General features: G+C 26.2%; 3 protein-coding genes across 11 annotated transcripts in view; all 3 read left to right on the top strand.

The window, feature by feature from the left end:
• Nucleotides 1–12,853, top strand: part of dlg1 (MAGUK family member discs large 1) — a 624,340-nt gene that overhangs the window by 177,212 nt on the left and 434,275 nt on the right. Inside the window, exon 1 of one of the 5 annotated variants that reach the window (XM_087404050.1) lies at nucleotides 2,402–2,486. The exons of the other annotated variants lie outside the window; for them this stretch is intronic. Within the exon in view, the coding sequence (XP_087260176.1) occupies nucleotides 2,438–2,486 (49 nt within the window). The 5' untranslated portion in view covers nucleotides 2,402–2,437. Of the gene's footprint in view, nucleotides 1–2,401; nucleotides 2,487–12,853 lie in introns of those variants that run through there. 5 annotated transcript variants of the gene reach the window in all.
• Nucleotides 2,598–7,182, top strand: LOC105154887 (very long chain fatty acid elongase AAEL008004). The gene is made up of 5 exons (XM_087404058.1): nucleotides 2,598–2,682; nucleotides 2,885–3,166; nucleotides 3,902–4,170; nucleotides 4,546–4,848; nucleotides 5,756–7,182. The coding sequence occupies exons 2-5, from the start codon at nucleotides 3,121–3,123 to the stop codon at nucleotides 5,924–5,926; spliced, it is 789 nt and encodes a 262-aa protein (XP_087260184.1). The 5' UTR covers nucleotides 2,598–2,682; nucleotides 2,885–3,120; the 3' UTR covers nucleotides 5,927–7,182.
• Nucleotides 9,355–12,853, top strand: part of LOC105146422 (very long chain fatty acid elongase AAEL008004) — a 32,063-nt gene continuing 28,564 nt past the window's right edge. The window contains exons 1-4 of one of the 5 annotated variants that reach the window (XM_087404060.1): nucleotides 9,357–10,821; nucleotides 11,557–11,825; nucleotides 12,195–12,334; nucleotides 12,430–12,497. In XM_087404060.1, coding sequence (XP_087260186.1) covers nucleotides 10,776–10,821; nucleotides 11,557–11,825; nucleotides 12,195–12,334; nucleotides 12,430–12,472 — 498 coding nt within the window. In that variant the 5' untranslated portion in view covers nucleotides 9,357–10,775 and the 3' untranslated portion in view covers nucleotides 12,473–12,497. Of the gene's footprint in view, nucleotides 10,822–11,556; nucleotides 11,826–12,194; nucleotides 12,498–12,853 lie in introns of those variants that run through there. The other 4 variants (XM_087404061.1, XM_087404062.1, XM_087404059.1 and 1 more) reach the window with 4 other exon arrangements.

Genomic DNA, 12,853 nt, shown 5'->3' on the forward strand with positions numbered 1-12,853 from the left:
AGTTCACAAAATTCTAATATATCGTAGTTCATGAAATCATATGATGTATATGACAAAAAATAAAAACTACAATGTGTCAATGTGAACTAGATACGTAATAATAAGAACGATTGAATACAAAAAAATATTTTTGAAACACATGCATTTCATTATTTAATTATTGCATTTTGCAAATTAATTAAGATATTGGACAAAATATCTTGGATCAAGAAATATCATATATTACATCATATAGACATGTGGATTTCACAGAGATACTCCACATAAAGAAAAACTAAAATCTAGTCACAATGCAGGATTGCTTGTTTACACAATTTTACAACACAAAAGGTTAAGATTCTGATTTTTGAATAAAAATATGTGAATTTATTTTTTTCTATAGCAAAGATATGACCTACATATAAACATTATATTATTTATATTATATATTTATATTATATATTATTTCAAAAGATTGTTGGAGAAAATGTTTTTAATGGTAAAAAAATAAAAAGTCTCATAGCTGAATTAGTATTTGAAACAGATTTACGGAACAGATTTATGGAATAGGACCTTAAAAAACTAGTTCATAAGTAGTGTAGTTCAAGTGTAGAAGGAACTAAAGATATATACAAAATATAATTGTGGTATAGGCAAACACAGGCTTGTATTGATCTTGATTTTATTTGTTATGTTATAAATAAAATTTTATCATGAAATCTGACACGAATTATAGATGATCGAAAACAATCTTAACAGATTATTAGTACAAAAAATTTAATTTCATAATAAATTTTACGTAGGTACGTGAAATTATCTGGAAAGCTGTATCTTTCTATTACATACGATAACATCACATTATATATTTTGTATTACACAATGAAATTCCAATAAATCAACTAATGCGTCAATAGGTTTAAAATTTAAATTATCATGTGATTTATTGTGTGAAATACACAATAATACATTACGAGTGAATCGAGCCCCAGTGAAATTTCTCTTTCTTTTTTTCTTTTTCTCTTAGTTGAATATTTTAGCATTAATCAACAGAGTTTCTTTTCGAGTGTGCAATCAGTTTACAAAATATTTCGACAGCCAGGTACATTACGCATTTGCGGATTCTGCAAATAAGCAATCGAAATCTGCTAGGATGCATGAATATGCTATGTCATTTTTCATATTTTGCCATATTTTTTTGAACGAATGCAGAAATTTGACCTATACGGCAATTTTGTTGTAGATGCCGCGATCTATCGTGGACATAAATGAGCTCTTTTATTTGATTGGTCTATATTTTAGAATCTAAGGGAATATGTCAATCAGTTAAAAGATCTCACTGAATGCTCAGTGAACGTTTGTTGTTCTGAATGCACATAGTTCATCCATCTGTCCGCCCGTCTGCAAAATTTTTCAGAAACGGCTTAATACTTTTTCAAATTTTAATTTCGGCAATAGATAGCTCCACTGAGGAGCAAAATATGAGTCAAATCAATCGATTCTTTTATTATATAATCTGATTTGACTCATATTTAATGTAAAATATATGAAATATAAAATAGATTCTTTGATTAGTTGAATAACTTATGCCCTGCTAGGCGAGGTGAGCTTCTTATGTACGACTATCTTTATTTGTGATTTTTTACAATGATTGTCTGTTGTCGTTCATCTATAGCTTGAGCACCTCGAGTATTTGTCATAATGTAAAACACTAAATCTAACTACTAAAGTTAGGGTTTGATGATAAAAATTGCAGCTGTATCACAAAAAATAAAGAAAGTACAATAACGACTTCGGGAAAATTAGTAAAAAATTAAAAAATCATGAGGTATATAGTTAAATTTCATTATACTTTACATACAAGATACAACTACCACCAAGTGTCTACTGTATAAATTTGAGCATATTCGATTTACTTTGACAAAAGTTATGCTCAAAAAATCGAAAGGTGATATAATTTTGGCCAGTATACTGTATTTATTAATTACAAAAGTCTTTATTTAAAGGAGATGCTCCAATCATTTAAACTACAATAATTAACATTGGTTGCGTTTAGCAGAAAAAGCAGCTTTGCAACTGTTGTAAAATTCTATATGATTGGTCTTGTCCTTAATTCCTCACTTGATCTAAATATATAAACCAATAATATTCAAGAATTTTACAACACTGCTTTTTATGCTGAATTTATGCTGAACGCAATCATTTATTATCCGTTATCTATGCTAAGTAAATGCTGAATCATGTTTTGTTTATTTGCTGCATAATTTATATTAATAGTATATAAATGTTAACTATTTATAGTTTAAAGGCAATATCATTTAATGATTTCTATAATTAATAAATAATCGTCAGCTTTTTTTTGTTTAACTTTTCTCTTATAGATATTTGCAATTCTCCCATTCTCTGCGTCAAATAATCGAAAATATGGAATGGTATTTACCTTAAACGGTGTGTGCGTTTTATGGTTCAGTTACATATTGCGACACGTATATCGGATTACTACTTAATACGTAAGATAATTACTCTAATATATTGCAATAATATATTCATGTTTACTCAGTATTCACAATTGCCTCCATTTTTTCTGCCACTTTTTATATTTCTCTTTTTTCTGTTTCAGGTAAGTAAATGATTATTCCTTCTTTGTTTCTTCGAAAAAAATCGACAATTCGAAGTTATACCGTAAACTTCTCATGGGATGACAATGTAAGTAATCACGTTACCTACTGCAAATGTGATTCTTTAATATAACATCGCATAACGAAATTTTGCTGGACGTTTTAAGGAAATTAATTCGTTTTTTAATAGAATTAACTTTTTTTACTTTTCATTAACTCTTTATATTCTATTTATTTATTAGTAATTTATTTTGTCATAAAAGAATGAAAAATGTCTTAATTTTCTCCAGTGTCATTATATTCATGCCGGAACTCTAATCATTCAATTCTAAGGTCAAAGTTCATCTCTCGCTACTTTAAATACTTGCAAGGTAATTATACATGTGGCAGAAGCAGTCTAGCATTATGAACTTACGGAGATAACTCTTGAAGTTTTATTGACAAGAGAGAGTGACAAAATTAAATAAGATAAGTTAAATAAATGATATTGATATAATATACAATTGCGATACCGATTTCTTTCACGATGGGTTTGAGAAAATTACATCATTATTTGTTCGAAGAACTATCGAGTGAGTAATAAAAATTCTATCTTTTTAAGTTCTACTTTCTAATATAGACTAATATACAGAAAAATATGACACGAATTCTAGAAAAAACATTTTTACATCATACTAGATATTAGTAATAATTAGATTTTATATTAATAGCAATTTGGTATCATTATAAAATTCCCAAACAAAATAAATGTCATATATTTATAATATCTAATAAACGTGCACGTATGCGCGCATATTTTAGAGTATAAGTTAATTTAAAAAATGTCGAAAATGTACTCTCTTGAATCAGTGACTTTATTGTTGCAGTTATAAAGTTATAATTGACGTAATCTGAAAATACTTACTATTTTTCAGTAATAATACACTTTTTGGTTTATGATTTCTACAGATTAAATCAGTGTAACACTGAAGACATTAATAATACACTGATTTGCTTTTAGAGGGTAGAAAGAAAATCTTTGGAAAAATTTCGAAAATTTTTGCTGTCCCATTTTCTATTCAAATAAAGCAGAATATTTTCTGTAAAATACTTGTAAAATATAAATATTTAATGATGATACTTCTTTGCTTTTGATAGAAATTTTTTGTTTGCAAAAAATTGTTGTTTGCATACAACTCTTATGTTAAAATAATTATTATAACATCGTATATCTGAAAGTATTAGTACTCTAAAGTTTTATTGAAGAAAGGTCATTCAGATTATCTTTAGAAAATGGTTACATTGTTTCAAAAATTATATTTTTGCAGTTGAACGAACTCGCAAATGGCCACTCATGTCTTCTCCATATCCACTGATGCTAATTACTTTTGGATATGTGTATTTTGTTCTTTATGCTGGTCCACGTTTCATGAAACATCGACCGCCATATAAGTTGAGAACTTTTATACTAATTTATGACATGATTCAAATTCTGGCAAATTTATGGTTTGTCAAACAGCATATATCTTATGGCTGGTTTTCAGAATACTCTTTTATATGTTTTCCGTCTAATGCAGATTCTCCTAATGCGATGAAAGTACGTTTTTATAATATATTAATTATAAAGATTGTTCATAAGTTAATACTCATATAAAAGATATTATTAAGTGTAAATTTAATACTTGAGTTGCAATTATATCGTTTTTAAAGAGAAGCAGAAAATGCACATTTTAAAAAGTTACGTTGATAATCGTTAGGCAGATTTCAATCAAAGCACAAAAAACAATTAATACAAATAAAAGTTTGTATTTATACTTGAATTTTATTAAATTTCGAAGAAAAATTAATATTACTTAATCAATAATTTTTAATAATAGTTCTTTTATTATTGATTATCGATACTTACACGGACAATTTTTTATATTTTAATGGTAATACTTTATACGTTTTGTATATAATAGTTGCATTTCAGTTGTTTGGTTTGCTGTGGTGGCTAATTTTTCTGAAACTTTTCGATTACGTCGAAACTTGTGTATTTGTACTAAGAAAGAAACAAAACCAAGTTTCTGGTTTACACTTGTATCATCATGTATCTAATTTGGTATTTCTCTGGTATATTTTGAAGTATATTATGGATGAAAGGGCGACATTTTTTACATTAATTAATTGTACCGTGCATGTAATTATGTACATGTACTATTTCATAGCTGCATTGAGTCCGGAACTCCAACAGATGATATCTCCTATTAAACAACTCGTAACTAAACTGCAGATGGTAGGTATTAATATATTATAATAGTTCATAATTTAATCACATGTGCAATATTATTATATTTTTTCTTTAAAACAGCTTAATAAATAGTAATATTCAAGTCAACAACATGATCAATAGAAGCTATAATTAGATGTAACATTGTAATATTTATTATTTTAACTATAATTTTCAACGGTAAGATTGTATCACTGAATAATAACGGATTCCATATTCTTTACTTCTTATTCGTAATGGATAGCTATAAACTTACCAATATATTTAATTTGTATTTGTCTTCATGCCTACTTTAATCTTCGAACGTTATTAAGGGCTTATTTATAACCATCTTATATAATTTGATATCAAGCTACAACAATAATGGTACAATACTGGAATTTTCTTCTTTCATTCATACTGACTTTTTCTCGCTATTAACCGAAGAATTGATTTGGAATTATGACTCATTATTACATCATTTATAATTTGATAAATTTGACTAAATATAGTTGTTGCGTTATATTATTGTAACTCGCCTATTGTAACTCAAAGAGATGATCCTCATAATATTATATGTTAATCTAATTGGATATATGGGGTAATTTTGTATTTCTATGGCTGATAAGGACTAAGTAAAGTCGAAATGTACCGTTGAAACTTATCCTTGAAAATTATAGTTGCGAATAATAAACATGATACACCTAATTACAGCTCGTTCATTTTGTTGACCTGGGTACTACTATTTATTAACTTATTTATTACTATTTATTAATCTGTTGTAAGTTACACAAGCGAAAAGAAATTATATCAATTTACATTGTAATTTTCTCTAAAATATATTTTAATTACTTCAATATATATTTTTCTGTTTAAATAGTATAGTATCATTTATAGTATTCCATTTTTAAAAATATTTTTCTATTGAAATTAGGTCCAATTTATCGTGATGATAGTGATTCTAATGCAATTTGTAAATCCCAATTGTGAATTGCCACGAGGAATAGCAATTATTTTTGTTGGAAATTTATTCGTATTTCTATACTTATTTTATGATTTTCATAAAAAAACCTACACTAAATTATCTAAACAAAAAGATAATTAAGGCGGTTTTGTATCATTTAAATTAAACAAATAATACTAACTATGCGTGCGTGTTTATACATATAATTAATATTATTTATTAATTAGTCACGTTATTTTGTCAAATTAATAATTAATTAGTAAATTTTATTATTAAACTTTAGATTAAATATATAATTATATTAAACTTAATATAATGTTAAGTTTTAAAAACTGAATTTAAATAAAAACTAAATTTTTAGCACTGAAAATGATTGCTGTGCAATAATAATAATAAAAAAACATACATGTTAACATACATATTATATAAGTATATTATACTAAAATTGAAATTATATTTTTTTTTGCCTTAAATATTGTATAGATTTTTGATTGACATGTAAATATATAATAAATAAATTATGGAATTTAAATAAAATATAAAATGTTTATTAATATTCGATTTAGTAATAGCGATTTAAGAATATTCAATTATTGAGAGAATAACATTGTATTTATTGTCTTTTATTTATAAACTAATAAAGACTGAAAATGATAAGAAATTGAATAAAGTTCTTTTTATAAATGAAAAGCGCGAACTAATAGAGAAGCTGAAAATTAGCTAAAACCAAATATAGCATTTACTTAGTATGTTGCTAGAGTGATTAAATTAGGAATCAAAAATCCTTTTATGGGATTAAAGTAGATTCAAAATTATACATATAAAAGGTAATGTAGTAATCTTATACTAAAATCGAGAAAAAGTTAAACAAGCATTTAACTTTTTTTTTTATTTTAGTATAGATGGTACTGCATGTTTTTACTTTTTTTATTTTTTTCAATCAATTCAAAGATTTTTATGCCTATCATAATATCGAATTTGAGAGGTAATTCCAGAATTCTCTTAAGAGTATTAATATTATATTATTAGTTTTTATGTTTTATATTAAGCATTTGAAAAGAAATAATAATGTTTTAATCTAAGATATTTTAATTATACGTATCAAAATTTATATATATTTTAATATACTTAATATAAATAAACGCAATTTAAATTTAAAAAAAGGTTTAAAATCTTTACTTTCGAATGATTTACTTTTTTGATTTTATGTGAGTTTTGTAATTTTTGTACATATGTACTTATGTACAGATGTACAGAATTTTGTACATATGTACAGAAAACTACTAATCAAACAAAACGGGAAATTTTGTCTTCATTTTGTGGGCGTCCCATATCCAAAAATAATTGCAAAAATTTTTGAATATCTAATATAAAAGCTTAAAGTTCTTCCAATAAAATAGTTTTTAAAAAATATCCCTATGATTTTTTGTTTCTGAGTTGTTGCAAATTAAATAAAATGAATATTTTGACTTTGATTGCTCATAACTCCATCAAAACCATTACAATTAAAAAAAAAAGAGATTTTTAAATTCTCTTATCAGGTACAGTGAAATTTAGATTTTATTTTATTTTTAACAAAAGTAGCAGCTGTTTGAATAATAAATCGGGCACGAACTTTTGCACTGATCTAATATTTTAACATATACTATTATATTATACATATTAGGAGTGTGCACTAATTTTAAGGGATTTTTTGGTAAGAATATAGATTTATTGTAAAAAAATGGTTATAAATTGATCATTCAAAATATTGTCCATCACTAGCCACTACTTTTTCCTATCTTTCTGGGGATTCCATGTCGAAAGAACGACATATCTTTTGAGTCTATCCACGAATCGATTCATTTTTTGATATATTCATAAGAATGGAAGCGCAGCTCAGACAGGCCATGAGTTATTGATTGAAATAGTTGGTAATCGGAAGGAGCAATATCTGGAGAATACAGCTGGTGTGATAGTACATCCCTCTTGAGCGTGTCTAATGTTTCCTTGACCGGTTTCACAACATGTGGCCGAGCGTTGTCGTGCTGGAAAATCACTTTGTCGTGTCTTTTCGCGTAATCTGGCCGTTTTGGCTTCAATACTCAGCTCAATTACATCAATTGTTGTTCCCCAGTGATGATTTCATTGGGTTGGAGCAGCTCATAATACACTACAACCAGCTGATCCCACTAAATACAGAGAATGAGCTTAGCACCATGAATATTCAGTTTTGCTGTCGAAGTTGATGGTTCGCCTGCACCATGATTTTTTGCGCTTCGGATTATCGTTGCGCATCCATTTTTCATCACCCGTTACGATACGATCCAAAAAACTATTTCTTGTGTCTTTGAAGCAACAATTCATTCATTTTACACCTTTCGACGTCCCTTGGCTTCAACGCTACGACACGCAATTTCCTTGCTTTTGAATCATTCCAATGGCCTTCAAACATCTGGAAATCGTTGATCGATTAACATTTAATGATTCTGCAAGTTCTTTTTGCGTTTGACTCGAGTCTTGATCGAGTAAAACTTCCACTTCCTCATCTTCAACTTTTTTGGCTGGCCTGGACGTTCCTTGTTTTCCTTGTCAAAATTACCTTTTTTATAGTGTCGAAAAATACTCACGTGTTGAAATCGATGGAGTATAATCATTATAATCTTTCGACAGCATTCGTTGACTTTCGGCAGCACTTTTTTTCAAATGGAAGCAAAAAACTAAGCTTCCCGCAAATTGCATTTTGTTGGCACAAAATTCGACATATTCAGTAATAAAAAAAAAACAATATTGTTTATATTTCGGCATACTGATAATTAAAGCCACCTGATGGTGTTCGAACATAAAGATAACAACAATATGGCCCAATGCGATAGTACTAGTTATGCCATCTCTTGAGAATACTTTAAAATTAATGCACACTCCCAATAAAAAATTAACTTTATTTGCATACAAACGATTAATGGTTATTAATTTATTTATATTTAATAATTTATAATAATTATTAATTAGTTGTTAATTTATTAAATAGTAATTTATAATTGTTATTATTAGTTTATTTATTATAATTATTATTATTAGTTTATTAATTGGTATTAGTTCATTTATATTAAAATTTTATATTTACTTTTGGTATGTATCTATATCTCAATCTCAAATATTTCTGTCATCTTATGGAAGAAGTACAATTATATAGTGTAATAAAATTATTTAATAGAATTTAATAATGAGAATTGATATTATATAAATTACATTTGTAGAGCTAATAACAATGAATTATAATTAACAATTTATTATCTGAGTTATACTTTTAATTATATTTATTGTACAATTATATTTATTTAATTATATTTATTTAATGATAATTAATGTTAATTAATATATTTTAGTATGTTTTTTTCAATCTTTGTAATAATTTTTGAACTTTTCCGACATTTTTTGTGTAAAATTATTTTATCATAATTATATATTTTAATACCTTTATGTTTATATATTAGGTGTTGGAATTAATTCGTAGCGTTTTTAATGAAAGAATGTTATTTATTTCACATGAGCATTAAAAAATACATTAATGAAAGTACTTCCCATCACTTGTAAAACGCTACGAATTAATTCCAACACCTAATATTATATCTTATTTTTATTTTTTTTTTATTTTTATTGTGTACTTTTTTTTATAAAATTTATACAATATGTTATCAGAATACACCGAATATATTAATGATAAATAGAGAATGGAGATATCTTATATAAGATTTGATTAGAAAAATGATTAACGCCGCAAAAAGTTTGTCTTTTACATTATTAATAGTAAGTATTTATACTAATATGATATAATTTATTCGAACTTTATCAATCATAATAAATGTAATTAGTGTAATTACTCAACCATAATAAATGTAATTAGTGTAATTACTCTTGGAGTTTGAATTACTTTTCGATGTTTCATGCTTTGTCAAGTTTAACTTACTGAAGGATACGTAATAATATTTATAAATCTAGTGTCGAAATCTGTTTATTCTAATGTTCGAATATATCGATACAAATATCGATTCGCTGTGATTATCTCTGCATAAATACATCTCGATCCGTTTTTCCTATTGTTCGTACCGAATGATACTCGGACAATAGAAAAAACAGATCGAGACGTATTTGTACCAGAGATATCTATCTGTGTTAATATGTATTTGTATTGATATTTTCACTGCGTTAATATTTGTATAGATATTTTCGATCACTAGTTTATTTTTTTTTTCAGCATAAACACGATCATTTTCAAGCTATTTATGAGATTTATAATATGATTTCATCAATTTCTGAATAATTAATGTGCTGTATGTCATATCTTTGTCAAGTATATACACGATTTGTATATTCTTTAAAAAAAATGTCAGTTATCGTATTGTTCGACAGCAGAAATTTTTTAAATGTTTTTTGAAAAATATTTCGTATGCAACACACAACACGTTACATACTGTATAACGCATGTTCTTGAAACTATAGCAAATGTAAAAATGTAAAACGTATTATTATTTTAGTTACACACTATGCGTTTTATAGTAGTGTAAATATAAAATAATAAGCAGGCAAGTTAGAGATATATCTTTTATCCATTTGAGATTTCTCACGTTGATGATTTTTCATTTGGAAGATAGAAAAAAGCTATTTCTTATATAAGTCTAAGATTTGAATACAAAGTGATGCACAAATAATTTATTTTAATGTAATTTTTATATACAGAATGAACATTTGCTTCGAACTTCTTGCATATTTCAGTAATTTTTGATGATACAATAAAATGTTCAATCCTAAGTTCGAAGTTCATCTCTCGCTGCTTTAAATACTTGCACGGTGATTGTACACGTGACAGAAGCAGTATGAACTTACTCTAGCATTATGAACTTACGGAAGTAATTGTTGAAGTTTTATTGACAAGTGACAAAATTAAATAAGATAAGTTAAATAAATGATATTGATATAATATACAATTGCGATACCGATTTCTTTCACAATGGGTTTGAGAGAATTACATCATTATTTGTTCGAAGAATTATCAAGTGAGTAATAAAAATTCTATCTTTTTAAGTTCTACTTTCTAATATAGACTAATATACAGAAAAATATGACACGAATTCTAGAAAAAACATTTTTACATCATACTAGATATTAGTAATAATTAGATTTTATATTAATAGCAATTTGGTATCATTATAAAATTCCCAAACAAAATAAATGTCATATATTTATAATATCTAATAAACGTGCACGTATGCGCGCATATTTTAGAGTATAAGTTAATTTAAAAAATGTCGAAAATGTACTCTCTTGAATCAGTGACTTTATTGTTGCAGTTATAAAGTTATAATTGACGTAATCTGAAAATACTTACTATTTTTCAGTAATAATACACTTTTTGGTTTATGATTTCTACAGATTAAATCAGTGTAACACTGAAGACATTAATAATACACTGATTTGCTTTTAGAGGGTAGAAAGAAAATCTTTGGAAAAATTTCGAAAATTTTTGCTGTCCCATTTTCTATTCAAATAAAGCAGAATATTTTCTGTAAAATACTTGTAAAATATAAATATTTAATGATGATACTTCTTTGCTTTTGATAGAAATTTTTTGTTTGCAAAAAATTGTTGTTTGCATACAACTCTTATGTTAAAATAATTATTATAACATCGTATATCTGAAAGTATTAGTACTCTAAAGTTTTATTGAAGAAAGGTCATTCAGATTATCTTTAGAAAATGGTTACATTGTTTCAAAAATTATATTTTTGCAGTTGAACGAACTCGCAAATGGCCACTCATGTCTTCTCCATATCCACTGATGCTAATTACTTTTGGATATGTGTATTTTGTTCTTTATGCTGGTCCACGTTTCATGAAACATCGACCGCCATATAAGTTGAGAACTTTTATACTAATTTATGACATGATTCAAATTCTGGCAAATTTATGGTTTGTCAAACAGCATATATCTTATGGCTGGTTTTCAGAATACTCTTTTATATGTTTTCCGTCTAATGCAGATTCTCCTAATGCGATGAAAGTACGTTTTTATAATATATTAATTATAAAGATTGTTCATAAGTTAATACTCATATAAAAGATATTATTAAGTGTAAATTTAATACTTGAGTTGCAATTATATCGTTTTTAAAGAGAAGCAGAAAATGCACATTTTAAAAAGTTACGTTGATAATCGTTAGGCAGATTTCAATCAAAGCACAAAAAACAATTAATACAAATAAAAGTTTGTATTTATACTTGAATTTTATTAAATTTCGAAGAAAAATTAATATTACTTAATCAATAATTTTTAATAATAGTTCTTTTATTATTGATTATCGATACTTACACGGACAATTTTTTATATTTTAATACTTTATACGTTTTGTATATAATAGTTGCATTTCAGTTGTTTGGTTTGCTGTGGTGGCTAATTTTTCTGAAACTTTTCGATTACGTCGAAACTTGTGTATTTGTACTAAGAAAGAAACAAAACCAAGTTTCTGGTTTACACTTGTATCATCATGTATCTAATTTGGTATTTCTCTGGTATTTTTTGAAGTATATTGTGGATGAAAGGGCGACATTTTTTACATTAATTAATTGTACCGTGCATGTAATTATGTACATGTACTATTTCATAGCTGCATTGAGTCCGGAACTCCAACAGATGATATCTCCTATTAAACAACTCGTAACTAAACTGCAGATGGTAGGTATTAATACATTATAATAGTTCATAATTTAATCACACGTGCAATGTTATTATGTTTTTTCTTTAAAACAGCTTAATAAATAGTAATATTCAAGTCAACAACATGATCGAGCTATAATTAGATGTAACATTATAATATTTATTATTCTTAACTATAATTTTCAACGGTAAGATTATATCACTGAATAGTAACGGATTCCATATTCTTTACTTTTTATTCGTAATGGACAGCTATACACTTACCAATATATTTAATTTGTATTTGTCTTCATGACTACTTTAATCTTCCAACGTTAAAGGCTTACTTACAAGCATCTTATATAATTTGATATCAAGTTACAACAATAATGGAA

This window comes from Acromyrmex echinatior, chromosome 3, assembly GCF_024713525.1.
Source record: "Acromyrmex echinatior isolate Ae372 chromosome 3, ASM2471352v2, whole genome shotgun sequence".
NCBI classification, from domain to species: Eukaryota; Metazoa; Arthropoda; class Insecta; order Hymenoptera; family Formicidae; genus Acromyrmex; species Acromyrmex echinatior.

Coding starts and splice junctions, on each gene's coding strand:
- LOC105154887 (XM_087404058.1), top strand. CDS start 3,121: ATGGGTTTGAGAAAATTACATCATTATTTGTTCGAAGAACTATCGA. Junction 4,171..4,545: donor ATTCTCCTAATGCGATGAAA/GTACGTTTTTAT, acceptor GTTGCATTTCAG/TTGTTTGGTTTGCTGTGGTG. Junction 4,849..5,755: donor TCGTAACTAAACTGCAGATG/GTAGGTATTAAT, acceptor TATTGAAATTAG/GTCCAATTTATCGTGATGAT.